The 26,850-nt window shown below is 39.1% G+C and overlaps 2 protein-coding genes across 2 annotated transcripts; both read left to right on the forward strand.

Annotated features, from left to right (window-relative positions):
* The first annotated feature begins 4,372 nt into the window (after positions 1–4,372).
* LOC121998630 (glycosyltransferase family 92 protein RCOM_0530710-like) lies at positions 4,373–6,194 on the forward strand. Its single transcript, XM_042553617.1, has one exon. It carries the CDS (start codon positions 4,458–4,460, stop codon positions 6,075–6,077), a length of 1,620 nt encoding a protein of 539 aa, XP_042409551.1. The 5' UTR covers positions 4,373–4,457; the 3' UTR covers positions 6,078–6,194.
* A 1,525-nt stretch (positions 6,195–7,719) lies between these two features.
* LOC121998631 (HMG1/2-like protein) lies at positions 7,720–9,153 on the forward strand. The gene is made up of 8 exons (XM_042553618.1): positions 7,720–7,833; positions 7,901–7,958; positions 8,070–8,180; positions 8,268–8,325; positions 8,427–8,471; positions 8,568–8,648; positions 8,717–8,803; positions 8,902–9,153. Exons 2-8 carry the CDS (start codon positions 7,909–7,911, stop codon positions 8,923–8,925), a joined length of 456 nt encoding a protein of 151 aa, XP_042409552.1. The 5' UTR covers positions 7,720–7,833; positions 7,901–7,908; the 3' UTR covers positions 8,926–9,153.
* The last annotated feature ends 17,697 nt before the right edge of the window (positions 9,154–26,850 follow it).

Genomic DNA, 26,850 nt, shown 5'->3' on the forward strand with positions numbered 1-26,850 from the left:
CCCCTCTTCTGGTGGTTTTGGTAGAGGTTATAAGTGAATTATCCGTCAATAGGTTTACGAGACCTAAGTCTTATAGTAGGAATTGTCGAAGGCTCCGAACTAAGTAAAATTGAAAGTATCTTTTTACTTGTTTTTGTATTTAATTTTCTACTGTGAGTACTTTATTTCTTTTAATTTAAAATAAAAAAAAGTTTTCAAAACCACGTGATTCACCCCTTCTCACGTGTTTCTCGATCCAACACATTCTTTGTTGTCAGAAGCACAAACTTTCAAAAGAGTATGATAAGTTGTGAACGTGGGTCCCACTGTAGGCCGACTGAAGGTCATTCGGCTGGGATATTCTTAGCTCCGCTGCACAGAGTGAAGCTACTGAGCTCTTCTTCACTCAGTTTTACTGTTGTCGTAGAGGCGCATTGTGTCCGATCGCACCTAAGGTCCGATCGACAAGGGCGGTGGGCCGGGTAACTTAGTATTTAACTCTTAACCTCAGCTGCAAGTTGTGAAGGACCGCCGCTCAAATGGTCTGGTAGGCCTTTCACATTCGACCAACTCTCAAGGCCCGCTCGACCAACCTTGTTTGATCCACAGTCGGGGTCTCATAGTCCACCTGACCCCTGCAACTTTGACGGTTTGACTTTGATCTCCACATTAGTCGGTCTTCACTGCTTTACCCCACTTTTTTTTTTTTTTTTTGGGGGGGGGGGTCCATCTTTATCACCGTATCAACAACCATGTTATAGTAACTACGGTTCTGTATCTGCTACAAATACAAACCATCACTGATATAGTAACAAATAAATAAATAAATAATCGCTATAGTGAAAATCATGCTATATTTTTTTTTATTTTTTTTAAATCCTAAATTTCTTAAATCCTAAACCCTAAATATTATATCCCAAATTCCAAATCCTAAATCCTAAAAAAAATTTACACACCTTAAATACTATACCTTAAACACTAACCTCTAAATTCCAAATCCTAAATCTTAAACTCAACGTTTAAAAAAAAAATCAAAACAAATAAAAAATTACACATCCTAAATACTATATACATACCCCATTAGCGTCTAATTTTTTTTTCCATTTTATTTTTTTTTAGCTTGAACACTCTCTAAAGGTAAAAATCTAATTGGCATAATCTTGAGCTAAAAAAGTTAACAAAAAAATCGCTTATCACAATTAAGGCGTCTCGAATCGATTTGAGGCGCCTCAGTCGAGCGTAGATTCGCAAGGAGAGTAGGGCAGGATAATATATATATATATATATATATATATATATATATATATGCCACGAGAGAGGTAGGGTTGAACTGTCCTCTATGTTGATTGATTCGCAGGAGCAAGAAGGAGGTGGAGTTGTCGGAAAGGCCTACGAAGCTTGTGGAGAGTTATCAGGCGCTGCAAATAGGGTAAGTCATCTGGAAGGCATGCAAGGGATAAAAGAGTAAGAGAGAGGTTAGAATAGAGGCTGAGAATATCCCAACTCATCCACTCCATCGCTCAAGTCAGTCTTCGAGCTAGAAGATGTGAATGAGAAGATAAACAATAAATGTTCTGCATATGTGTAGATGAGTAAAAGTGGCAAACATAAAACATACATTGGCCCGTGGTAGTGAGCTCCTTTTATATTATGTTGTGGGATACCTCTCTCTTCCAATATTAATTAAGATAACATGTATGTTAAACCCCAATAAGGAAGATGTCACATCATCATATTAGAGCATCATGTTGTCCACGTTCTATACTATAGCAGATAGCGTGGGATAATACTATGTTAATTAACCATACTACTTCACGTGCTCTAACAATCCATATATTCTGACAATCCATATAAGGGGCCCACGTGCTGCTAGTCAGTCGAGATGACTGGATTGGAGAGTTTGTTGGTAGGACAGGCTGGGGAGGGGTTGAATGAGCGGCTAAATGAGGGACCCAATAGGACCGAGCCGAGTGACATGGTTGAGATGAATGGCATGTCTGAGTTGAGTGATACGGCCAAGTCATTTGTTAGGAAAACTTCTTAAGAGAGGTCATATTAACCTAATGAAGCATCTGCCACATTAGCCTTTATTTACTTCTAACTCGATGAATATAAGGATGAGAATGTAAGTTAAAAAAATCCTATAGTATGAGAATATGGATGAATATAATAAAAGGAATGGAAACATAGGATATAAAACAAGATTCCAACATAATTCATTTCCATCCCTATGAAATAGAGTATTATTTTAATAATAATAAAAAGAATCGTTTTAATTTTTGCTCTATTTTTTATCTTAAAAATATTCATATTTCAGGTATATCTTAGATGCTAAGACATATAACAACTGTGATATAATTGTTGCTGCGGCCTGTCATAACAAACTAACTCGATTTAATCAAATTACTCCACTTAAAATTTTATTATATTAAAATATTTTTTACCAATTTATTCAAACTTCATTAAAAGTATTTTCAACTTAGCTAATAAAACTTCAAACTATTCTATCAGGCTATGTTATACCTGCTCCAACAATATTGATTTTGATTTTTAAATCGACTTGAAACATTTCTAATCAATTTTAATATTTTCATTAAGTTGATAAATAATATTTTATTAATGTATAATTAAATTCGACCATAATAATTAAAATTGTACTTTTTTTAGTCCCTAGAATGTAGCGATTAAATCATCTAAATAATTAACCAAATATTTAAGATTTCAATGTTATTGGTGACACATTGTAAGAATTTTTCTTTAACAAAATAATAAACTTAAAAACGTTAGCTGATAGAAAATTTTGTGATGCAAGTTGATATGATCTCCCGAATTAATCGAACTAAATAAATTAGAAATTCGAAAATAAAAAAAACGTATCTATTATAATAATGTTAGAATAAAAAAAAATCTAATTAGTCAAAAGTTCAATATTTTTTTTGATTGTACGTTCTATTTAATTTTCTTTTTTATAAATATATTTTAATTAAAAATCAAAACTATACATATTTAATAACAGCCTAAATATTTTACTACGGCACCGTCATAGACTAAATAAAAGTAAACAAATATACTAGTGGGTCATTTGATTTTTTTTTTTAATATTTAAAATAATAGTTACTATAAACAGCACAGCGAAGGTGAAACCACTCCGGCCGTTCAGGGTGGCCCCACAGATTGAGCATAAATAAATATGAAAGAGGGAAAAAAAAAGAAAAAGTTTACAATTATTCATGATATTTAATACAAATAATCGAAGCTCAAACAAAATTTGACATACAATTGTTCTTTGAACTTCAAATCCATTCTACCAAACAGGTTCAAATATGGACAACAAATTTTAAACCTAAAACTCCTTTAAATAGAAGCTCAATAATTGCCGCTTTGGCAATAAATTTATCGATTTAGCATACATAAATTATGCATGTATATATTCCATATTCGGAAGACTAGGAAATGGTTTTTAATAGTTGGAGTTGTCTTCTCTAAATTTTCTAATTTAGTTTGGCTGATTCCAATATTAAGAATTAGGGGTTATAATTTTTACATTTAGAGTATCCATATCAAATACTCTATTTAAAAATTTTATCTTAAATTTTAGATAAAATAATTAAAAAATCTTTACATCAGTTATCTTATCCATTCCTTAAATTTTATATTTATGGACAATATTTTCTTTTAAATTTAAGAAATAATTTCATTCTGTAAATATTATAGAGGAAAGAGAAGAAAATAAAGAAATGATATATGATGTATTAAAAAATAGATATCTAAATTTAAGAAAATAATCTTTTATCTTAAATTATTTATTTTAAATAGAAAAATTAGTGTAGATACTCATATCATGATAAAATTATAAGGCCTACATGTCATATTTCGATTTAAAATTCAAATTTGAAAAAAATGAAACAAATGTTTTCTATTTTTATTTTTAAAAATTAATTTTCTCGATTTAAAATTAAAAGAATGATATTGAGTAAAAAGTAAAATCTAGAAAATGTTTTATGGAGAAATACAAGAGAGATACAACCACAGGGTGGTACATTATACAACCACAATGTTATATATTATTCATAACCAATAAATGTTCCTTAATTGATGATTATTGTCTTTTCGTTGCCCTAAACTACTGTCTCAATGGCTGACCCAAGAACATACTCTCGTTTCATAAGGCGGACTAAATATGGGACCCACTCTTGAAGACCAGTTACGCGGATTAGTGATTGGAGAGAAATTAAATAGTAAAACCGTCGCCCTTTCATTTTCGAGAGCTAGCGTTTGGCACCGGCTGAGTGCTACCTCGAAACTGTACTCCGATACACTACCACCGAATGCGTGGGACCCATTCCCAAGTTCTCTTGGTCGACGAGCGGGGGAAAAAAACAATATAAGCTTCGTCTCACCTCGACCGCGTCTCCCACGACGCCCGATTCCTTTGTTCTTAATCCTTCCCTTCTCCTCCACGGCTCCCAAATCGAACCATGCGGCGGAAGCCGGCAATCTCGCTGCTCTCTATCGCCGTCTTTCTCTTCTTCGCTGCCTCCGTATTCTTCCGCGTCACTCGAGAATTCCTCCCTTCCGCCGCCCTCAACTCCGCCGCCCTCCGCCGCCCTCATACATCGCTCGCCGCCCGTGAGCTCCTCGGTTCCCCGCCGCCGCCCCTCGACGCCATCCTCCTTCCTGATTGGGAAGTCCTTGTCCTCCTTCCTCCCGATTCCTCCTCCTCTTCCATCTCCGCCACCGATGGAAGCCTTTTCTGCCTCTTCCACACCGGCGCCGCCTCCCCGGCCCATCCCGCCGGTGCCTCCGCCTTCCGATGCGCTCTGCCTCGCCGCCTCCGTCGTATCCGACCCTTCTATGCTCCTCGCCTTTCCGCCGACTCCGCCGCTGCCGGCCACGACTTCGATTTCGCGCCTCGGGAGATGATCCGGTGGTCGATGTCAGTGGCTTATGAATCCTTCTCCACCGACGACGACGTCATCGTCTTCGCTAAGGGCATCAACCGCCGTAAAGACTCCGTCCGCCCCGCCGCTGACATCAAGTGCGTCTTCATTCCTGCATCCGGAGGCCCCGCTCTCGCTTCGACGCCCGCCACGTCGTCCTCCCAAGAGGTCTTCCGCTGTCCCCACCCCTCCGTGCCTCCTCTCCAACCGCTGCGCGTTTCCCTAGCCGTCGCGCCAGAGGCGGCGCCGATCGCCACGGTTGCGGAGTACCGGAGCCCTTCGCTCCAGGACCGGCCGCCATCCCGCGGCCGCGTTGCGGTCTGCGCCTGCACGATGGTGTTCAACGCCGCCAAGTTCCTCCCCGAGTGGGTGGCATACCACGCCGCCGTCGGCATCGATCGTTTTTTCCTATACGACAATGCGAGCGAGGACGAGCTCGAGCCGGTTGTGAGCCGTCTCGGGTCCGTTGGGTTCGACGTGGTGGTCCGGTCCTGGCCCTGGCCCAAGACCCAGGAGGCGGGTTTCTCCCATTGTGCCGTCTCGAATCAGAATGAGTGCGACTGGATGGCCTTCATCGACGTGGATGAATTTGTCTTTGCTCCAGCTTGGGTAGATTTTGACAGACCCAACCGGTCCTTGATAGACTCACTCCTCGGCACCCCACCAGAAGTCGGTCAAGTCGCCATTCGATGTCTCGAGTTCGGACCATCAGGCCACCGTAGGCACCCCGAAGCCGGCGTGACCCAAGGGTACACTTGTCGTCGCCAAATTGAGGAACGCCACAAGTCGTTTGTGCGACTCGACGCCATCAACCTCTCACTGATCAACTCAATCCACCATTTTGGGCTAAAAGATGATAGCGAAACGAAATTTTTGACACTCTCTGAAGCCAGAGTCAATCACTACAAGTACCAAGCTTGGAACGAGTTCAAGATCAAGTTTCGAAGGCGTGTGTCAACCTACGTGGCCGATTGGAAACAATCAACAAGTCTAGGCTCGCGGGACCGAGTGCCCGGCCTAGGTTCCGAGGCGATAGAACCATCAAACTGGGCCAATATGTTTTGCGAGGTCAACGATACTTTGCTTCAAGACACAACTCGGAAATGGTTCGGAACAGTGAATCTTCTAGGGCAATACAGAATGCCATGGCAGAACTAAAAAAAAATTCATTTATTTTTTCTTCAAAATTATCTAATTTTACCAGAAAGGACAATTCTTTCATTTATTTTGGTGTAACTATTGTTGAGTTATGGAAATAATTAATACATTTATACTTGTTTTATTGTCAGATTATTAACTGTATTTGCAATGCATTCTTGCTTAGGGCATCCGTTTCTATGGATATATATTAATATCTTTATTTTTTAATATTTATTTTAATATTAACATTACTGTTCATATATATATATATATATATATATATAATTTTAACCTCATAAAAATATACTCATAAAAAATATTTTTATTTTAACCTCATCAATCAATAAATAAAAATCTATCATCAATTTAATTTTATTTGTTAGTTTTTAATTTTTAATTTTTTTAATAAACTCAACTGGTGCGTGATGAGTTTTTTTATAAACAAAATCTTATTTTATTGTTTTTTATAATTTTATAAACCTTTTAAAAGCATGCGAAATGTGTTAAGAGTAAGAGTGTCAATTCGGGTGGGTCGGGTTGAGTCGGATTGAGTTTTTTTTTTTTTATACTTAATCCGAATCCGACACGAACCGAGTTCAACCCAAAACACCTAAACCTAAACCTGAATCCGACCAACCCGATCAATCCGAACCCAATCCAGATAACCTGAAAATCTGATTCAAAACGATTTTTTGAATTATTTTTCTATAATTCTTCACTTTTATCTTAATACTCTATCATTATTATAGAAATATGATATTAATACACATAAAAATATCTTCATTTTCAAAATAAAATTTGATCTAACCCTAAAAAAATTCACTAAACTCTATATTTAAGTTAACCCGGGTCAACCCGAACCCGACTCGACCTAATCCGAAAATTTTTAACTCTCCAACCCTCTAATCCGAATCCGATTCGAATTCGAAAATGTTCAATCTGAATCTAATTTTTTTCGGATCAATTTGAACTAGATTATCAGATCGAATTCATTTTTAGCCCTCATATTTAAGAATATGTACCGAGCTCCCACTCTGACATGTACCGAAGGAGCTCCCTGGGCTTTTTTTGCACGGATGTGATAATTTGGGCGTTAACGGACAGATTTCATTTCTATAGATGCCCTAACTAACCAGAATGCCCAAAAGCTGTGCTTCCGCATTACTCCAATTGTTTTATTTACGTGGGGATACTTGCCGTAAAGTCTTCACCGAAGAAGATCTCTTTCTCCGTGTTGATCTTTGAATGAGTTGACGGGGACACTTGCGTGATCCTATTCGTCTTTTGCCACTTGACCGAAGAAGATTTGCTTATCTGCTGGTTCGAAACGTGTGCAACCGGTTGACGCTGTTGATTAAACCCTGAAACAAGGCACGATTTCGGTCGGCAGCTCGCACGTGTTTCACGTGATATTTGATATTTGTAATTTCAAATTTTTGAAATTTTATAATTCGTAATTTGATATTTGACTGTTTAATTCTAACCACGCTGCAATCCGAATTTCCTTGCAAAACGGTCCAACGGCTACCACCGCTATCAAATTATCTTATAGATGCCAATTGGCGCCGATCACATGGATCGCTGATGTGTACGATGCAGAACTAACCTCCAAAATCGGCATCCTGCCATCTAAGCCGTCAGATCGCGTTTCCTAGTTTTAACACGATTCGTTTCGCCGCCAGCCCTTTATTAACGCTTCTTCTTCCCCAAGTCTTCCTTGCACAGCCTCATCCTGCTTCTTCCCGATTGGCCGTCGCTGCGAATCCGTTTGGAGGTATGATTCTTCTCTTCTCGCTCGTGTTTTATGAATTAGCTGGTTCATCTGATCGGGTCTGTTCTAGGTCTCGCCATGAAACAGGGGAAAACGAAGGCTGATGCCACGAAGAAAGCAGACAGCAAGTGAGAATGCTTCCTCCTGATTTTTTGGCTTTTAGTGTTTACGATTAGCAGTGATCCGTAGCTTCCGGGATGTGCGATCTGATATTTTGTTTTGTTTTTAAACATCTGAAGGCTTGCTGTTCGGAAGGGATCGGAGCGTGCGAGTAAGATGCCGAAGATGACCAAGGCCAAGAAGGATCCTAACAAGCCTAAGAGGCCCCCTAGCGCCTTCTTTGTCTTCATGTGAGTTTTCCTGTTTTATTGGTTTTTAGAGCTTCCTATTCCTTTTTATAGCTTTATCGCAGTGCTGATTCATGTTTGGATTGCCAGGGAAGGGTTCAGGAAAACCTTCAAAGAACAACACCCTAACAATAAATCTGTCTCTGTGGTAAGATTCGTCTCTATGCTGTCTATGATCCATACGCTATTATCTCTATTTTTTGCTTTTCAAAAATGTGATGCAGAATAAATTAATTTTGATGTTAATAGGTCGGCAAAGCTGGCGGTGATAAGTGGAAGTCATTGTCTGAAGGCGTAAGTAGTTCTTATCAATCCGTTTTCCCCCATTTGATACGAATTAATATTTCAATTAACTTCGATCTAAAATGCATTATTCTGCTTGCATTACAGGATAAGGCTCCCTTTGTTGACAAGGCTGCAAAATTGAAGACAGAGTACACTAAGAAATTAGCAACATACAACAGGAACCAAGTATACCTTTCTATTTAACTTTTGTATTAAGCTTATATTCAGTCGACTAATTCGTAATGATCAAATAGGCCGAGGGAGTTAGTCGCCCTATCGATATTGCTGATGAAGATCAGTCTGACAAATCCAAGTCCGAGGATGGCGAGGGAAGTGATGAGGTTTGTGATCATTCAAAACTTGTTCTGTAAATCTTCCCCAAATGAAAAGTCGAATAAAATTTTATTGAATCTTTTGCTATTGTATTGTATTAAATCAGGAAGAGGATGAGGATGATGAATAGGGAAATTCTGGAGCAGCTTTATTTGTCTCTGGAACAAATTTAGCACATGAAGCTGCGTTTTGGAAACTTAAACCGGCTTTTCTAACTTGTATTTAGCTATTTTCCCCCCTTCGTAACCGTTTTAGGATTCCTTGGTGTGCTATTTGCTGTTATCTTCCGTTTTTGCAAAGTAATGCTATTATATGAATGGAAGAGCCGATGGTAATCAAATTTCTTTTTGTAAATTTATCCCTGGTGATTCATTTATTGCATTTGATTGTCTATACGACCATCAATTCACATGTAATTTTCTTGGGTTTGTCTTGTGTAGTCGCCCTATGTCACAACTGTTTGTACCCTTGACAGCGCGCTGGTGACGCTTGCTCGGCTGAATTTGGTTGCTAGGATGTCGTCCTTGTTCCGCCGATGAAATAGAGAGTTAGCTCTCTTGTCGGGTGCCTCAATGGCCCATCGTGCAAGGTTATGAGCCATGGCCGGTGCTGTAGAGACCTAGCTGTGCGGTTGTTTGTTGCCAGCGCTAGCAAACCCTGGCCTAACAGCGTGGCCTTCAGTTGGCCAAGAGCTTGGTGTGGATGTTGGAACGTGAGACAAACCCAAAGACCGCTAAAATCCTTTAACAGAAAGGGCCAGCACTATGAAATGGTAGAGTTTGAGTAAGCGCAGACGAAGCCATAGCGCTTCAGGGCGTAGAACACGTCCATGGCTGTGACTGTCTTCCGGCGGGTGTGCTCGGTTTATGTGACAGCATTGCGGATGGCATTCCTGTGGAAGATCTTGAGCATGCCGCAGGTCTCCTCGTAGATGAGGCTGCTGATGTGCTTGATGCTGCGGTGGGCGAGGCGGCAGATGGCGGATTTCGTGATTCCCTTTATGTTCTTGTGTTGTGCCGCCTGCCGAGCCCCTTGCCGTGACTGGACATGTCTCGGAAGTGGAAGATCTTGGATGCAGAATCATCTCTAATGTGATCAAGAAGAAAAGGTAGAAGAATAAAGAGATAGAGGGAGCTTTAGCGGCAGTAAAATGATGGAGAAGTACAGGGTGATTTCGTTAAATCTAAATGGTCTAATATTATCGATCCTAAATATTATCGATCCTAAAATATAGATGAGTAAATTCTAAACGGAGGGCATAATCTAAGTGAAGTGCTTGGGAATTGATCCTTAATGAACAACTTTGTATCTAAATATTATTAACTGTAGGGTTGTAAACGAGCCGAGCCGAGCCAAGTTTTGGGGTGTTCAAGCTTGTTTGATAAGGTAACCGAACCGAGCCGAGCCGAGCTTAAAATGAACCAAGCTTTTGAAATGAGTGTTCAAGCTTGGCTTGATTTATTTTTTATGAGCTTGAGCTTGTTTGAAGCTTGGCTTGAGCTTGGTTCGTTTAGATGTTATCAAGCTTTCAATTCAAGCTTGGCTTGAGCTTGGTTCGAGCTTGGTTCGAGCTTGGCTTGAGCTTGGTTCGAGCTTGGTTCATTTAGATGTTATCGAGTTTTCAATTCAAGCTTGTTTGATTGTTTGAAACTTTTAGTTATTTGATTGATTATTGAGCTTGGAAATTTAAATTTATTTATTTATTTTATTTTATTTTATTATTTATTTAACATATTGAAAAGAGTTTTATTAATGAATATGGTTCGTGAACATTGTTCACGAACGTTGTTCACGAACATTGTTCACGAACGTTGTTCACGAACGTTAACGAATTGAACACATATGTGTTCAAGCTTGTTTGTTTGGTTTGACGAGCTGTTCAAGCTTGTTTGTTTAATCAATCTTGTGTATATTGAACGAACATAAACAAGCTCTTACCAAGTCGAACACCAAGCTTGTTCACGAACGCTTGATTCATTTACAGCCCTAATTAACTGTGCTACATCTCTGTCTCCACAGGTGTAGCACAGTTAGTAGTATTTGGATATAGAGTTATTCATTAAGGATCAATTCTCAAGCATTTCATTTAGATTATGTCATCCGTTTAGAATTTATCCGTCTATATTTTAGAATCGGTAATATTAGACCATTTAGATTTAGCGAAATCACTCTTTACTTCTCCATCACTTTGTTGCCGCTAAAGCTCCCTCTATCTCTTTAGAGGAGGCGACGAAGTATGTGTGGAAGTGGGAAGGAGACATTACTCTCGAAATTTACCTCCACGAATTTGAGGTCGGTATGATAATTGAGTTCTAATAAAACACATTAAAATTAATGTCCTATAAAAAAAAATATAATAAAAAATAAATTAAACATTTATAGCTTGACGATATGCGTCGCCTAGTAGAAATTATATATATATATATATATATATATATATATATATATATATATATATATATATATATATATATATATATATATTTTTTTAAATGCTTACAAGCTGTGTGAGGTGAAGGGTAAGTAATGACATATCCTATATATGCTTAGTTATCATATATATATATATATATATATATATATATATATATATATATATATATATATATATATATATATATTTTTAAATGCTTACAAGCTGTGTGAGGTGAAGGGTAAGAAAACAAATCCCATATATATATATATATTTTAAATGCTTACAAGCTGTGTGAGGTGAAGGGTAAGAAAACAAATCCCATATATAGGTTATAGTTATCCTAGGTGACACACTCGCTGCACCTGTGCGTCGATCAGATTTTTTTTTTTTTCCTTTAGTTTTTTTTACTTGTGGTTAAGCGATAAGGGTGAGTGTTCACGTTATCATGTGTAATTTTATTATATGATTATCAGCTAATTATATAACTAAGATTATAAAAAATAAAATAATATGTAATATTATTTAGTGCAATCCTAAATAATGGTATAACATAATTTAATATTTACTATATTACCTTAGTTCCATTTAATATTTAATTAATTTTTAAAATAAATTAAATTAATAATATTAATTAATAACTTGATAATATATATAATAAATAAATATAATCGATTTATATTTTTAAAATAAAAAATAAATTAATATATTTTTTAAATATAATTTAAAATTTAAAGTTTAAAATTTCTTGTTTGATTCTCCCATTACAATGTGTCGATTTAAATCGTCGTTGCTCCCTCGCCTCGTCACTTGCTGGCGCCGCCACCTTCGCAAGTTGCCAATCCCCCCCCCCCCCTCGTAAGCTGTCGACACCACCTCCTCCATAAATCACTGTCACTGTCCATCGTCATGTCCTCCATGGTTTTGCCATAGGACGATCGCCTCTTCCGCAAGCTAACAGTACAACTTTCTTCGCAAGTTGTCGATCGACGTTGTCTCGGCTGTCGCTACTCGTCGATGCTGTTAGGAGGAGAATCGTGTTTCCTGGGCTGTCGTTGCTCCATCTTGGTGATGGCCGGCCTTAGCTGTCGCTGCTCTCGCCGTCATCACCTCCTTGAGTACGGGGCCTACGTAGGATAATTTTGAGAAAAAAAAAATATTATTAACCCTAGAATCGTAGAAAATCTTATTCTTTCAAGGTTTTCCAATTTCATCTTACTTTCCTTAATTGCTAAGGTGATGGGAATGTTGCATCACAGGGAATCACTGATTTCTTAAACCAAATAAGATTTTCGTTGATATCATATCAAGCTTATTAGTGATAACCCTCAACCAAATACTGTTAAAATTTAGGGGTTGAGTTATAGTATAAACAAACAAATTCAAAACGATTTTTTTAAGTGTTCATGAGGTGTGCGAGATAAAAAGTGGAAGATAATATATATATATATATATATAATTTAATCAGGTATTCCGATCAGATATGAATAGAATTCTATTAGACATATCTCTATACCCGATTACTCAGGCTTGATTATTTAATCGAATAAAAAAATTCTTTCGTACCCTCATTTATTTGGGCAGGATATTAAATTATACCGACAATATAACTTTGAAAACTTGAGCGCAGGCTGTTGGTGCAGCTTTTAAGTATCTCGAAGACCTTTTTGGAGCAGCGCGTGAGTACAAAAGTTGTAGCAATTGATGTTATGAAACTACTGGTCGAAGGCCCTTATATAGGTCCATTCCGGGCGCCTGGAACTCCTCTGGGGGCCTGGACCATGCTGACGTGGCAACCTCTTGTCGAAACTTCATCCAAGAAGTTTTATCCATCTCCGGGCGCTTAGAGCGTTGACGTAGGCTCGACGTGCTCCAACTCAGCTCCTGAATAACTTTTATGGTTCGGGAGCCTGGACCAATTCTGGGTGCCCGGACTACTCAGGTGCTTGTCTAAGTACTCGCCTTAGTGAGTTGATCCGAGTGCTCGGATCCCTTCCAGATTCCCAGACTCCCCTTTTTTGCATTTCTCCTTTCTGCAAAAAAAAAAAAAAAAATGTTTTTCCTACAAAATAGAGTTAGCATAACAAAATAAGATAGGAGTAGTAATTAGATCATGTCTCATCAAGACTAGGATTTAGTCAAGGTTTCAACTTAGGTTTCTCAAATGGACCTAAGCTGGACCGACACCTATAATTCTCTCAACCGGGAACGTGTCCTCACTAGATCTCTCCTCCAGTTGTTTACCTCTTACTTACTAATTACAGTCGCTTGACTTGTCTTTGACCGACCAAGTATTCCCGCCAGTTGTCAGGTCCACAGACCCAATTGGATTTCGACCGGTTATCAGGTCTTGTGGATCCAACTGGAGTTGCCGCTAGATATAGGGTCCTATGGATCTATCTGGACTTCATACCAACTATCGGGCCTAGTAGACCTAACTAGATTTCAGCCTGGTGTTTGGTCCTTTAGACCCGTCAACTCTTGCACACTTGGTTAAGCAATTAGATCACAAACACTATAATTTTAATCCATTTATCATTCATCAAAACCTAAATTAGATCATTAGTACAAATTACACCAACATTAACGACCTAACATCTATTAATATAAGACCTGGTATCTGTAGCAATTTCTTTATTAGAGGAGAATTAGAGTGGGTTGCCTCCCAAGTCCATACATTAGCTCACCTCAAGTAAGTGTGATGTACCCACTTGATCTAAAGAGCATCCGCCTTAGTCTTTATCATCCATGGTACCTTAGCCAGAAGGGCAAGGTTCCAAGCTAGTAAATTGTGAAATCCCAAGCCTCATTCATCCTTAGGTTTACATATATCCGCTTAAGATATCGAAAGATGCTTGGATGTCCATATGAAAGACCTACAAATAATGTAAATACGATCAATAATGCCTTGAGGTAAAGGCAAAATAGATAACCAAAAACATTTCACTCTTTGGAGCACAAAGATGTTGAGTTATGCTTTCCTTGTATAAAATAGTATTTTTCGTGGCCAAATGTTGATCCTTCGAGTTAAAAAAATCTAATAAGGGGCTATAGTCTAAAATCCAAAGACGTTGAGAGGTAAGCAGGATCCCTAAATATTGGGAAGACATAGTACCCTCTTGGAAACTCATGATGGAAAGTAGTCTCTTACGGGTCATGTCATCCACATAAGTAAGATAAATATTCGACTTTAGGAAATTAACCTGTAGTCCTATTATCACCCCAAACTCGTGTAAACATATAGTTAATGTGTACACTTATGCAAAATCACCCCGATTGAATAATAGTAAATCATCAGCATAGGCCAAAATGCTAATTTGAGGTGGCTACATTGGGGATGCAGAAATTGAAACCCGATCTGACTGTGCATTATTGTATCTGCCTCCCAAAGATCTCAATACATATACTAAATAAGTATAAGTATCTCAGACTAGTTTTGATATGATCAACCGAGTTAAATTAAATCTTACAGATTTGATGCTTTTGTGTCTAAGTGTGCGACTTACGAACACAAGAAGTCGAGCGGAAAACGTAGCGAACAAGAAGGATGACATATGAGGAGAGTCGACGAACTCAGTACATCCGAGGGATGAGGAGCTGCCACTAAAAAAAATGGTGTTTTAGAATCGATATTTTAGGAGAGATTTTACAACCGCATCAAAAACCTGAAGATATCAAACTGGTTACCCAAACACCGCTTCAATAAAAATGATTTAGAAGTGTTTCCATATAATCACTTCTAATTATCATTTTTTGAAGCGGTTACATATATTAATCGCTTCTACATGTTATTTTTTTTAAGCAGGTAAAACCGCTCTTAATAACATCACACATTTCTAATAATGTAGAAAATATACGTTTAGAAGCGGTTACTATGACCGTTCTTAAAGATTACTTATAGAAGCGATCACACCGGCCCTATAAAAGTTACACGATATTTTTTTTTTTTTTTTTAAGAAATAGGAACATAAGGATTCTAACGCTGTCATTTACAACTCTCATATTCCAACACTTCAATTGGCCGGCCACCACGTCTACATAAATTTGAATGCTTAAATTAAGGTGTCAATGCTTTATATTAATGTAGTGTCATGTGTTCTAAATGGTTGCTAATTTAAATAATTACTAGTGTGATCGTGCACACGCGTTGCGTGTGTAATATAATAATATATAAATTATTTGGACTCCAACAATAAACTACTGTAATGGGCTTCCATATGAAAAAAATTATTTTAATTTAATATTATATTTATCTTAGTAAAAGAAACTAAAAAAAGTATATTTTTTAACATCGTCGGCTTAAAATATTTATAGAAACTTTTTTGATCATAGTGTTATCAATTCTAAGATGTGGGACTAAAGAGAACTTTATTTTTTTATATAAAACAACCAGAGAAAATTAATGATGAGAAAAATTCATAATAATACGTCGTAGCTGAGTCTCGAACTCTAGATCACTGATTGTTTTGCTTGTGAAATTACTAATAAACCTTGGAATTATTTTTAGTGTGAATAAAAAAAAGGACAGTAACGTAAATTCATTTTAGTCTTTACCAAAGTTAGTTAGTAAAGGGGGAAGATTTTTAATAAAATAGTAAGATGTATAAAATTATCGTGTTCGAATATTCTAAGTGATAATTATGTAAAACAAACTACAAGTATATGATAGACTATTTATGTAGATTTAAGAAATAGAGTGACTGACATGGGATCTATGGTGCTTGGCATTATAAATATGAAATCCATAACATAAACATTTATTTGCAAAAGTAACAAAGAGATTTTATTATATTAGTTTCTATACTTAAATAAATTATTAAATTTTATAAAGTAATTGAACAGGATCGAACAATGAAGAAGGTATGTATGAATTATTCCCATGACAGCCTTAGTATCAGGTGGGAATCTGAAATTTTTTATGTTATGCATTTACTGACATGACTCATGAAGTCATGAAACTGTGTCCTTATCTTAAAGATTACAGTACTGATTGGAGGGATATTTTTCATATTTTTCGAAATTCATCCTATAATATGAGGTCAAAAAGTCAAAATAAGTAATTTATTTTTAGCCCATCTAAAAATAAAATTGATTGTTCAACCTCCCATATTATGTTGAGGTGCTACAGAAGAAAAAATTGTAAAATCCGATCAAATTTATCGTAATTGATTAGTTAACCTGTTAGTTAACTGTATTTTGAAATATGGAAAAAATTTATTGGCTTATCAAATTTTACATGATATGGGTATGTTGTATATGACTTTAACTTCTTCCCATGAATGAACATTTATGAGTAAAGATGGAAATCTAAGTTCAGCTATGTCAATTGAAACAAACGACCTGTAGAGCATCATAATTTTTTTTGCATATTCTGTAAAATTAAGTGAAAAAAATCTACCACCTCATAAATCAGCTATTACATACTGGTGTAAATTTGTATCTTCTTTCTTTTTACATTCGTCCATTTGTTTATTTATTCTTCATGTATCTTTACCATCTTCTTGCTACTGTAATTTTGTATTATGATTCTCGGGTATATATGCAAAATGACAAACAAAAGAATTTAGAAGTTGATTCAGAATATCAAGAAGTGACCTAGGGATCAAGAATCAAATAATAGGTGTGAAGATGAAGATGAATCACAAGACACAATGTCATATTCACCATCGCCTCAAGGCAGTCGAATAGATGTGGAAGGACCGTAACAAAGGATGTTCATGCATTACATGACGATGATTTACTACTTGTAACATTTAATGAAAGAGGCCAGCTTTATAGAAATTTACAAAAGGTATTGATAAATTATGTAGGAACCATATCTCAGAATGTATCTTTGCTGCCCTTACTTTTTTACTTTTTTAGACCCGAGAAAAATACCAAAGCATGAGGAAGCATGGAACTAGAAGTCAAGATATATTTTAAGCAAGAGTTTTAGAAGTCTAGATATATTTTCTATATTTAGAAAAATTAGTAAGAGAATTAGAAGTCATGATATATTCTTAAGCATTTAGAATTTGAAAATAACTATTTCAGTTCAAAAATTTTTATTCTGGTTAACATAAAAAATTAATATTTTTTTATAAAAATTTTTATCATGATCCAAATGCTTTTTTTTGACACACAAAAAATTTCAGCATTTTTTTAAAATTAAAAATAATTCTTAAACTAGTTTTAAACTGAGGATAAATTGTTAAAAATTATTTTCTTGATAAAATAATTTTAGTTTAAAGACATTCTTGAATAATCTGTTTAGTATCCCTAGAAAAATTTTCAAATAGTCTATTTTTTTTCTTATTTTTTAATATGGTCGAAGAGGGAGAAATTAGATGAGTTAAACTAAGGGGAGTTTAAAATATTCAATGTTTTTAATTGTAATTTTCTATCTTATACTTAATTGTATAAATTTAAATTATGATAGTCTTAAATTCAAATTTATTATTGGTTTACCCTAACTTGAACTCGGATTGATTTACATCAAAAAGAGAAAGACTGTAAGTACCCGGGGTTACATTTGATATGATCAAGGAATTAAGTTTGGTCCTGCGGATTTGAGACCTTGTGTCTAAGTGAGCGACTTACGAATACATGAAGTCGAGCGAAAGATGAAGCGAGTAAGACGGATGGCAAGTGAGGAGAGTCGATGGGCTAAGTGCATCCGAGGGATGAGCAGTTGCGAAGAGTACACTAGTAGATAAGAAGGACGTAGGAGGAGTATTTAAGGGACGAGAAGCCGAGGAGAAAGTCTGCTCGAGGAGAAGGTCGGAGTTGAGTTTGGGTGAGCTCAACTTCGGATGACCGGAGCATCACCCACGTGAGTGAAGGATGAAAAGGTTGAATTTGAAGAGTTGAAGGTTTGAGGCGCCTCAGATGGTCAGATTCACTTCTACCACATTCGGGAATTGAGGTGCCTCTAATGGACATGAGGCACCCAAGTTGTTTGGAGGCACCTCAGATGAACAATAACCGAGGCGTCTCCAATCACATTGAAGGCACTTCCAATGAAGCAGAGTCGTTGTAACATGGATAAAACTTTATCCACTTAGAGGCACCCTAGTTGCCTAGAGGCGCCTCCAAGCTATGTCAGCCAACGGTAACTTTTTCTAGAAAGCTATAATAGTACCCTAGAGCTAGGAGTTTAACAACACAACTTGTAATCATTTTCAATACTCTTTTTTAAGCTTTCAAAGTTTGTAAGATTTACTTCGCCTTCACGAAGGAGTTTTTATAGTGAGATTTCAATTATCTTGGATTAACAACCACGTAGGTTATAACTAAGTAACTTCTGTGTCTCTCACTTATCCTTTTTTATGTTATTTATGTTGGTGCGAGAAGTATCCAACAATCGTGTTGGAACCCCAAGGTTGTTTTGGTGTGATCAACAAGTTAAGTTAGGTCTTGTGTGTTTCTAACCTTGTGTCTAAGTGTGCAGGAGCTTAGGAACACAGGTAGTTGAGCGGAAGACGCAGCTAGCGAGAAGGACGACACGAGGTGCGTCCGAGGGACCAAGACTGCGGATGAGTACGCCGGTGGACGAGAAGGAAACACGCGGCGATTACGAGGGACGAGAAGCTGGAGGGAAGCCCGCTCGAGAAGACCGGAACTTGGGTTCGGGTGAGCCCTTTTCCGGATAGCAAATATCATCCAAGCGAACGGATCCGGAGTTGAAGACCCGGACCGAGGCGAACTGAACCGGAGCAGTGGTCCCCGGATGAAAAAGTCAACATAGGTTGACTTTAGGCTCCGGGGCGCCCAGACCCAGTATGTTGACCAGATCGAGATTTATCTCGATCTAAACGTTGGGGGATAAAATTTATCCCCCCAGGGCGCCCGGAACCCTTCCAGGCGCCCCGACCAAGGCTATAAATATAGCCTTGGTCCAGAAGCTTTTCAATTCATTCAGGACGAACTCAGAATTGTAATTCCAACGCTTGTGTGCTATTAGAGTTAAGTTTCTGTTTCTGTGCTTCAACGTTGTAAGAGGCTTCTCCGCCTGAAGGAGTATTTAGTGCGCTTAATCTTCCTTGGATTAACAACCTCCCCGATTATAACCAAGTAAACCTCTTGTCTCTTACTTTATGTTTTTAATTTACTGTTCTACTTTATTCATGCAAGTGTTAGCTTAAAGAGTTCGAGGAAGGGTTGTGTTTGTTTTTATTTTACAAGACTACTCAACAACCCCCTTCTAGCCGGCCGCAATGGTCCTACAAGTGGTATCAGAGCCGAGACGCCTCAGAAGGACTAACCGCCATCTGAAGTAACAAAACGATGGTCGGAGCTAGCGACTACCCACCAGCATTCGAGGGGGAGTTTGCCGTTTGGAAACAAAAAATGGAGGTATATCTAAACTCTGATTCCGATATTTTTTTCAATAATGAAATTTGGTTATGAAGAACCGAAGAACGCGTACGGAGAAGAAATCGATAAACGTCTCTGGACCCACAAGCAACGTGAGGAGTTTATGGCAAACATGCGAGCTAAATTCCACCTCCTAAGCATAATACCAAATAAAGATCTCGATAGAATTGACGAATATAAAAGCGCAAAAAAACTTTGGGAAAAGTTCTTGAAGCTCTATGAAGAACCTTTAGAAGCCGACAACTCAATGGACACCAAGCTGACAGAACAGTCCGAGAACGAGGAAACTACTGAGACAACCAAACTCCATTCCAAAGCTATAGAAAGCTCATCCCAGATGAGCATCGATGAAGGGGGAGAGACTTCAGAAGAAAGCAACTCGATAGGGGGAGAATCAACTGCTGACAAGGTAAGTCAGGTATGGTCTCCACCTTCTGAACAAGTAATTAAATCATCTAAAGAGTTTTTCGGATTAGAAAATCAATTGTCAAACTTGTCTTGCAAATCCGAAATATTGTCAAAAGATTTTTGTAAATTAAAAAATATTTTGACTAAAGAATTTTGCAAGTTAGAAATTTTGCCAAAAGACTTTTGTGAATTACAAAATATTTTTTCGAAAGAATTATGCAAATTAGAAATATTATCAAAAGAATTTTTTGAATTGCAAAATGTTTCGATGAAAGATTCTTACGAATTACAAAGTATTTTGATAAAAGAATTTTGCAAGTTAGAAATATTGCCAAAAATTCTCTTCAAACATTCTTTTGAATTACAAATTATGTTATCGAAAGAATTTTGTGAAGTAAAGTCTAAAAAGTTAAAAGAAATAGCTTGTCGATTAAAGTATCTCTACAAACTATTAATTAACATGATACAATTTGTTGTATGTTTAATATTTGTTGCTTTAAATCTGAAAAAGTGTGATTTAAGAAATTATGATAAATTAAAATGAAAATTTAAAATTTTCTGATAAAAGCATTAGAATAAAATATATAAATAAATGCATAGAAAATTTCTTTTAATTTTATCAATTCTCTTAAATTTTCTTGCACAAAGTTTTGGGCTTAGAAAGATTTTTCTTGATGGCGAAAACTAAGAAATTTGTCAAAAGTTATTTTTGACTTAGAAATTCCTTGACTTGGAATTTTTTTTCCTGAAAATCATTGAAATAGAATTTCATAATTTTTCTAAGTGTCAACCCTTAGATTTTTCTTATAACCCCAATTTTTTATGTGATCAAAGGGGGAGAAGAAAAAGTATAAGTCTAGGGGGAGGTAGAAAATTAGAATTTTTTGAAATTTAATTTTTTTCTATCTTGTTGCATGTTATTGCAATATAAATCATTTCATTATTCATGTCTATTTTTGACCCTAGCTTAACTTGGGTTGATCACATCAAAAAGGGGGAGATTGTTGGAACCCCAAGATTGTTTTGGTGTGATCAACAAGTTAAGTTAGGTCCTGTGTGTTTCTAACATTGTGTCTAAGTGTGCAGGAGCTTAGGAACACAGGTAGTCTAGTGGAAGACACAACTAGCGAGAAGGACGGCAGTCCGAGGGACGAGGTGCTGCGGAAGAGTATACCGGCGGACGAGAAGGAAGCGTGCAGTGGTTTCGAGGGACAAAAGCCAGAGCGGAAGATTGCTCAGGGAGCAAGAGACGCAGCTAGCAAGAAGGACGGCACGCGGTACGTCCGAGGGACGAAGACTGCGGATAAGTACGCCGGCGGATGAGAAGGAAACACGCGGCGATTCTGAGGGACGAGAAGCCGGAGGGAAGCCCGCTCGAGAAGACCGAAACTTGGGTTCGGGTGAGCCCTTTTCCGGATGGCAGAGATCACCCAAGCGAGCGGATCCGAAATTGAAGAACCGGACCGAGGCGAACTGAACCGGAGCAGTGGCCCCCAAATGAAAAAGTCAACATAGGTTTACTTTAGGCTCCGGGCCGCCCGGAACCATTCTGGGCGCCCGAACCCAATATGTTGACCAAATCGAGATTTATCTCGATCTGAACATTGGGGGATAAAATTTATCCTTCCCAGGGCGCTCAGAACCCTTCCAGGCGCCCCGGCCAAGGCTATAAATATAGCCTTGGTCCAGAAGCTTTTCAATTCATTTAGAACAAACTCAGAATTATAATTCCAACGCTTGTGTGCTATTAGAGTTAAGCTTTTGTTTCTGTGCTTCAACGTTGTAAGAGGCTTCTCCGCCTGAAGGAGTATTTAGTGCGCTTAATTTTCCTTGGATTAACAACCTCCCCGGTTGTAACCAAGTAAAACTCTTGTCTCTTACTTTATGTTTTTAATTTACTATTCTACTTTATTTATGCAAGTGTGAGCTTAAAGAGTTTGAGGAAGGGTTGTGCTTGTTTTTATTTTACAGGACTACTCAACAACCCTCTTCTAGCCGGCCGCAACGGTCCTACAAATCGAACCTGAGTTTTGATAATGACAAAGGGTTCAAAGTTAATGTTATTTGTGGGCTAACAAGTTTGAATGAGATTACAAGAAAGTCTTAAGGGTTATTAGACAAAAGTCCTAGCTACGGTTAGGGAGGTGGAAAACCCTAGGGGGTGGTAATCCTAGGCGGAAAGTCTTGGCAGGTCGAAGGCTTCAGACAAAAAACCTAGAGTTGGGGACTCTAGGTTGAAATCTTAGTGTCACGAACTGGGTGGAAGACTGAACGGGTCGTGGATCGGACTTCCAGCATGAAGATCGGAAGCTTCAGACGCTGAGCAAAAGTCCAATTGGTCTGGAGGATCAGTCTGACAACAGGTAAACTCTCCTGAGAGAAATAGATGAGGACGCATTCCCTGGCGAGGGAACAGTAGGTGTTGGTTCGACCTAAGATTTTCGGAGGAAATCCAAAATCAGAACCAGACAATCCGATGATTATCAAATACTTATATTATTTGTATTTTATTGTGCTAATTTAGTTTTGCAGTGTATACTTTGTTTGTGGACTAATATGTCTTGCAGGAATGAAGTTGCCCAAGGGAGGAACAGTACCCGAGGCACCCTCCATGAAGCTTGGAGGCGTCTCGGGTGCCTTGGATAAAAGCCTCGCAGCAAGGAGCGAAGGCGCCTTCCAATGAGATGGAAGGCGCTTCGAACGCTGGATGGAGGGCACCCTCCATGGAGCTTGGAGACGCCTTCAGGTGGATAAGCAGCGAACTCCGCGGAGCTTATTAACGCAGCTGACTCGGGGCTGGAGGCGCCTCCTATGGAGGTTGGAGGTGCCTTCAACAACTTATATAATCCTGGTCTGAGCATATGCCAAATAATAACAATCCATACTCGCAATACTTCTTCCGTGTGTTGCTAACCAAACGATCCGAAGAAGCCGTAGCACTGCTCCGACAACCTGAAGTCCGGATTTTCTCATTCTTAGTTGTTGGTATATTTTTTTTCTACACTTAAATTATATATGATCCGGTGGTAAGGACGGGGGACCCTCGTTGGCGGGAGGTCAACGACACGTAGAGATCAATGGTTAAGAGGGTCAACCAAGGTCGTGCCGGGCGGACAGAGGTCACGCCGAGCAGACTGACGGGCCGCCCAAGCATTCGACCGACCGAACATCCGGCCAGGGGGCTCCCAGGCCGAACGAAAGACAGCCCAACCAGGGGTTGGGTTTCCGATGCTCAAGGTAAAAGAGTCTCTGGGCCGAGCAGACAGGCCGCTCGGCCGAGCCACAGGACAATAAGGCGCAATCCCATCCGAGCACATGAGCAGGGCTTCCCCGCTCGGTCCGAGATATGTGCATTCCCGGAGGCCATGAGCGCCGAGCGACCGGTCCACTCGGACCGGGAACAGGCAAGAGGCGCAAAGGGACAGCTAGTAACATCATCCTCGAGACACCTGCCACCGACAAACAGCATGGTCGGCGGCCGGAGAGGACAGAGTATTGTACGGTGAAATTTTCCACTGTCAAGTCAGGGATATGCTCGGACGATTGCAGAATGGCGTCAGACATGTTTTTCTAACACAACCCTACTGAGGTATGTTTGGGGAAGCGTGCACGCATCGAGAAGCATGCCCGCGCCTCCCCGGGGTCCTATATAAGGACCCCCAGACTTCGACGGAGGTATGCGATCCTCATCACTGTAGCCACAGTAGTGTTACTTTGCTCCTCTTTTTCTTCACTGCCTGACTTGAGCGTCGGAGGGTCGTTGCCGGGAAACTCCCCCCGGCTCGGTTTCTTTGCAGGTTCACCGGAGATCCACATCACTAGTCGAAGACAGCGGAGAGCGCCACGTCCCCAGTGTCCATCGACTCAGCGCTCGGACAGGATCAATATACTTGTAATTAATCTTGTAAATATTCTCGAGCTTATAGTGATTGACCACCGAAAGCGATCAACGATCGCTGGCTTTGGAGTAGGAGTCGACACAGATTCTAAACCAAGTAACCAAAAGTGTTAGTATTGTTTCCGTGTCTATAATTTTCTGCTGCGTATTTACTTAAAGTTTTCTGAAACGAACGAATTAGCCACGAGCGTTATTCACCCCTCCTCTAGCGCTTTTCGATCTTACAATTTATTTATTTTAATTAATTGTGCATCCTTACTAGTTCAAAAGTAAGAGAAATTCTAACTTTAATTATAAGCTATTCATCCCCTCTAATTTGTCTACGACGGTCCTACAATAAGTAGGGTGATAATGAATCTCCCTATCATAGTTCTCTTGCACCTCTAGAAAGGCCAAAAGTTATCATTGACGACCAACGAGAAAGATGTGATAGTCATGCACTTCATTATTCATGCTTTAAACTTCTTAAGAAACTTCAGACCAACAAGAGTCGCATGCAATAAATCCCTATGTATCGATTCAAAAGCCTTCTAGAGATGGAATTATCTAGGATGTCTTGTTGTCAAGTCAAGTTTTGTATTTCTCAGATCATATTTGGTTCACAGAATGGAATTATCTAGGGAGATTCTAATGAACATTAAATAAGAATATTTATTTTATAGTTGGCATAGCATGGTGTAGATGTTTCATTCTCATTTTTATGTTTAGTTTGCATTACATGTGCAACTTATAGACCAGGAATGACTGCTGTAAAAACAAATCTAATAAGGGAGAATTAGTCTTACTTCAATTGATGCAGTCAATAATTATAATATATTATAATGAATTATCCATTTATGTTTTTTTTTTTTTTTTTTGACATTTTGTATTCTTGCCATGACTTACCGTTTGTCATGTTCAAGATTCTTATGCTAGGGATCCTGCATTGCTGCTTATGCCAACCAAAATTCTATATGCATGCCACTAATATTGGTTAGTTAATTCTTTGATTTTGGTATTTGATCTTGTCTGATAGTCAATGTAATGGAAGATGGAGATGTGACGCTTCGATTGACCGTGTATTGATTTCTCACGGCCCTACAACCATAACTACGTCAGTGCTGAGCCAGGGAAGGGGTCCCGATGTTGGCCCTTCTGACGCTTAAGTCAGTCACCGGCGATGTGTGGAAGCAAAGTAAAGTAACGAACAGTAGTAGCAACAGTAGATTCTCACAATGTCTTCGGAGAACTGGCAGTTGATTTGCTCAGGAGATGCATTGTCTCGCGGTGTCTTGCCCTTCCGTGCGTCCCGAACGGGCGCTTCGTCCGAAGAAAATCCCCGCTCTTGGTTGGCTTGGGCTATCTCCGAGGGTGTTTGGAATAGTGCCCGATGAAAAGGTATGGGTGCGGGTGGCGCCTCTCCATGCGTGCTGATTGGCAATCTATTCTGCCCCAGATAGAGAATTGCTCCGGGCAGTCCTCCTGTGCAGCTCAACCTCCTGCTGTAGACGTTGCTTACTGCGCTTGCCGATCGGCTAGCGCCTTATGTTGTTGCTGCTCGATTATTTTCTGCGCTCGGGCTTGCACGAGCAGGTCGAGCTCTTCTTGGGTGAGTGTCACTGTGTGAAGTCGTCCAGCATCTTCCATCCTCTCAGCTCGGATGCAGGTTGTGTTCCCATAGACGGCGCCAAATATGATCCTGTCCGATAGTCGAGGCGACGGAAGCTGGGGATGTGGCGCTCCGGCTGACCGTGTGTTGACTCCTCGCGACCCTGCAACCACAACTACGTCAGTACCGAGCCAGGGAATGGGTCTCCGGCATTGACCCTCCGACGCTTAAGTCAGTCACCGGCGATGTGTGGAAGCAAAGTAAAGTAACGAACAGTAGCAACAATAGTGGATTCTCGCATACCTCCGCTTAAGTTTGGACCCCCCATTTATATAGGGCTCATGTAGCATGCATGCATGCTTCCCAAGGTGTGGGCGCTTCTTCACGATTTCCATAAAAAGATGTGGCAGGAAAGTGTCTCAGATACAATACCTTAATGAGCCGAAGATATTTTTGACGTGACAATAGAAGCTTCCGCCGTACGATCCTCTACCTGACCATGCCACCGACCATGCCGTCTGTCGACATCACTGGCTCCCAAAAGGATACCGATAGATACTCCTTTTGTCTATTATTAGGCCGAGCGGAAGAGCCGCTCGGTCGACCTTCATTTTGTTCGAACACTGTCTGCCCCTGGGTCGAGCGACGTTCCACTATCCTTTGTTCCGCTGATGTGCCGAATGGGAATAGTGTCTGGCTAACGGATCTGCTCCTTGGCCGAGTCGGGAAGCTGCTTGGCCATAATATTGATGTGTCTGAGTGGTCTGCTAGGTCGTCACACCGTTCTGTTGATTTCAAGGATTAATTGTAAGGACGAACGGGGTTGGCGCTCGGCGCGCCTTTGCGGATACTTACTTTTCTGAGCGTCAGATGCTCGGTGTGTTATCGAGTTGTACTGATGTTGGACCGGATTTTCTTTATCCCAATCGGATGAGTGGGTTGCCCGAATGGCCGAGGACATAGGGCGTTGATCAACCTTGACTTTGACCTACATCGTGATCGTGACCTCCGTGGAGTGGGCCCTCATCACCGCATCAGTATTATTTCTCATGTTTCACGAGAGTTTAGATGCCACCAAATTTTTTTTTGACCAGATGATAATTGATTAGATATCTTCAATGCATATTTAGAATTAAGTTGCATACAATTATTTTTTAATTGCCAAGTCATAATTATGGATCATGTGTTTGTTTTTATTCTCGTTCTTTTCCACAGAATATTCTCTCTGTTTAACTTGATAATGCAATATTAATATATCTGAACCACTAACGTAGATTCTGGTCTTACGGAATCTATCTTATTTGTTAACTATATGATTGAGTACTCAGGCATCCTATAAATGGTGCAATATATTCACAGATTCATTTCAGAGGTTATCTGGGAGAGATTGCTG

Source organism: Zingiber officinale, chromosome 6A (assembly GCF_018446385.1).
Source record: "Zingiber officinale cultivar Zhangliang chromosome 6A, Zo_v1.1, whole genome shotgun sequence".
NCBI lineage: Eukaryota > Viridiplantae > Streptophyta > Magnoliopsida > Zingiberales > Zingiberaceae > Zingiber > Zingiber officinale.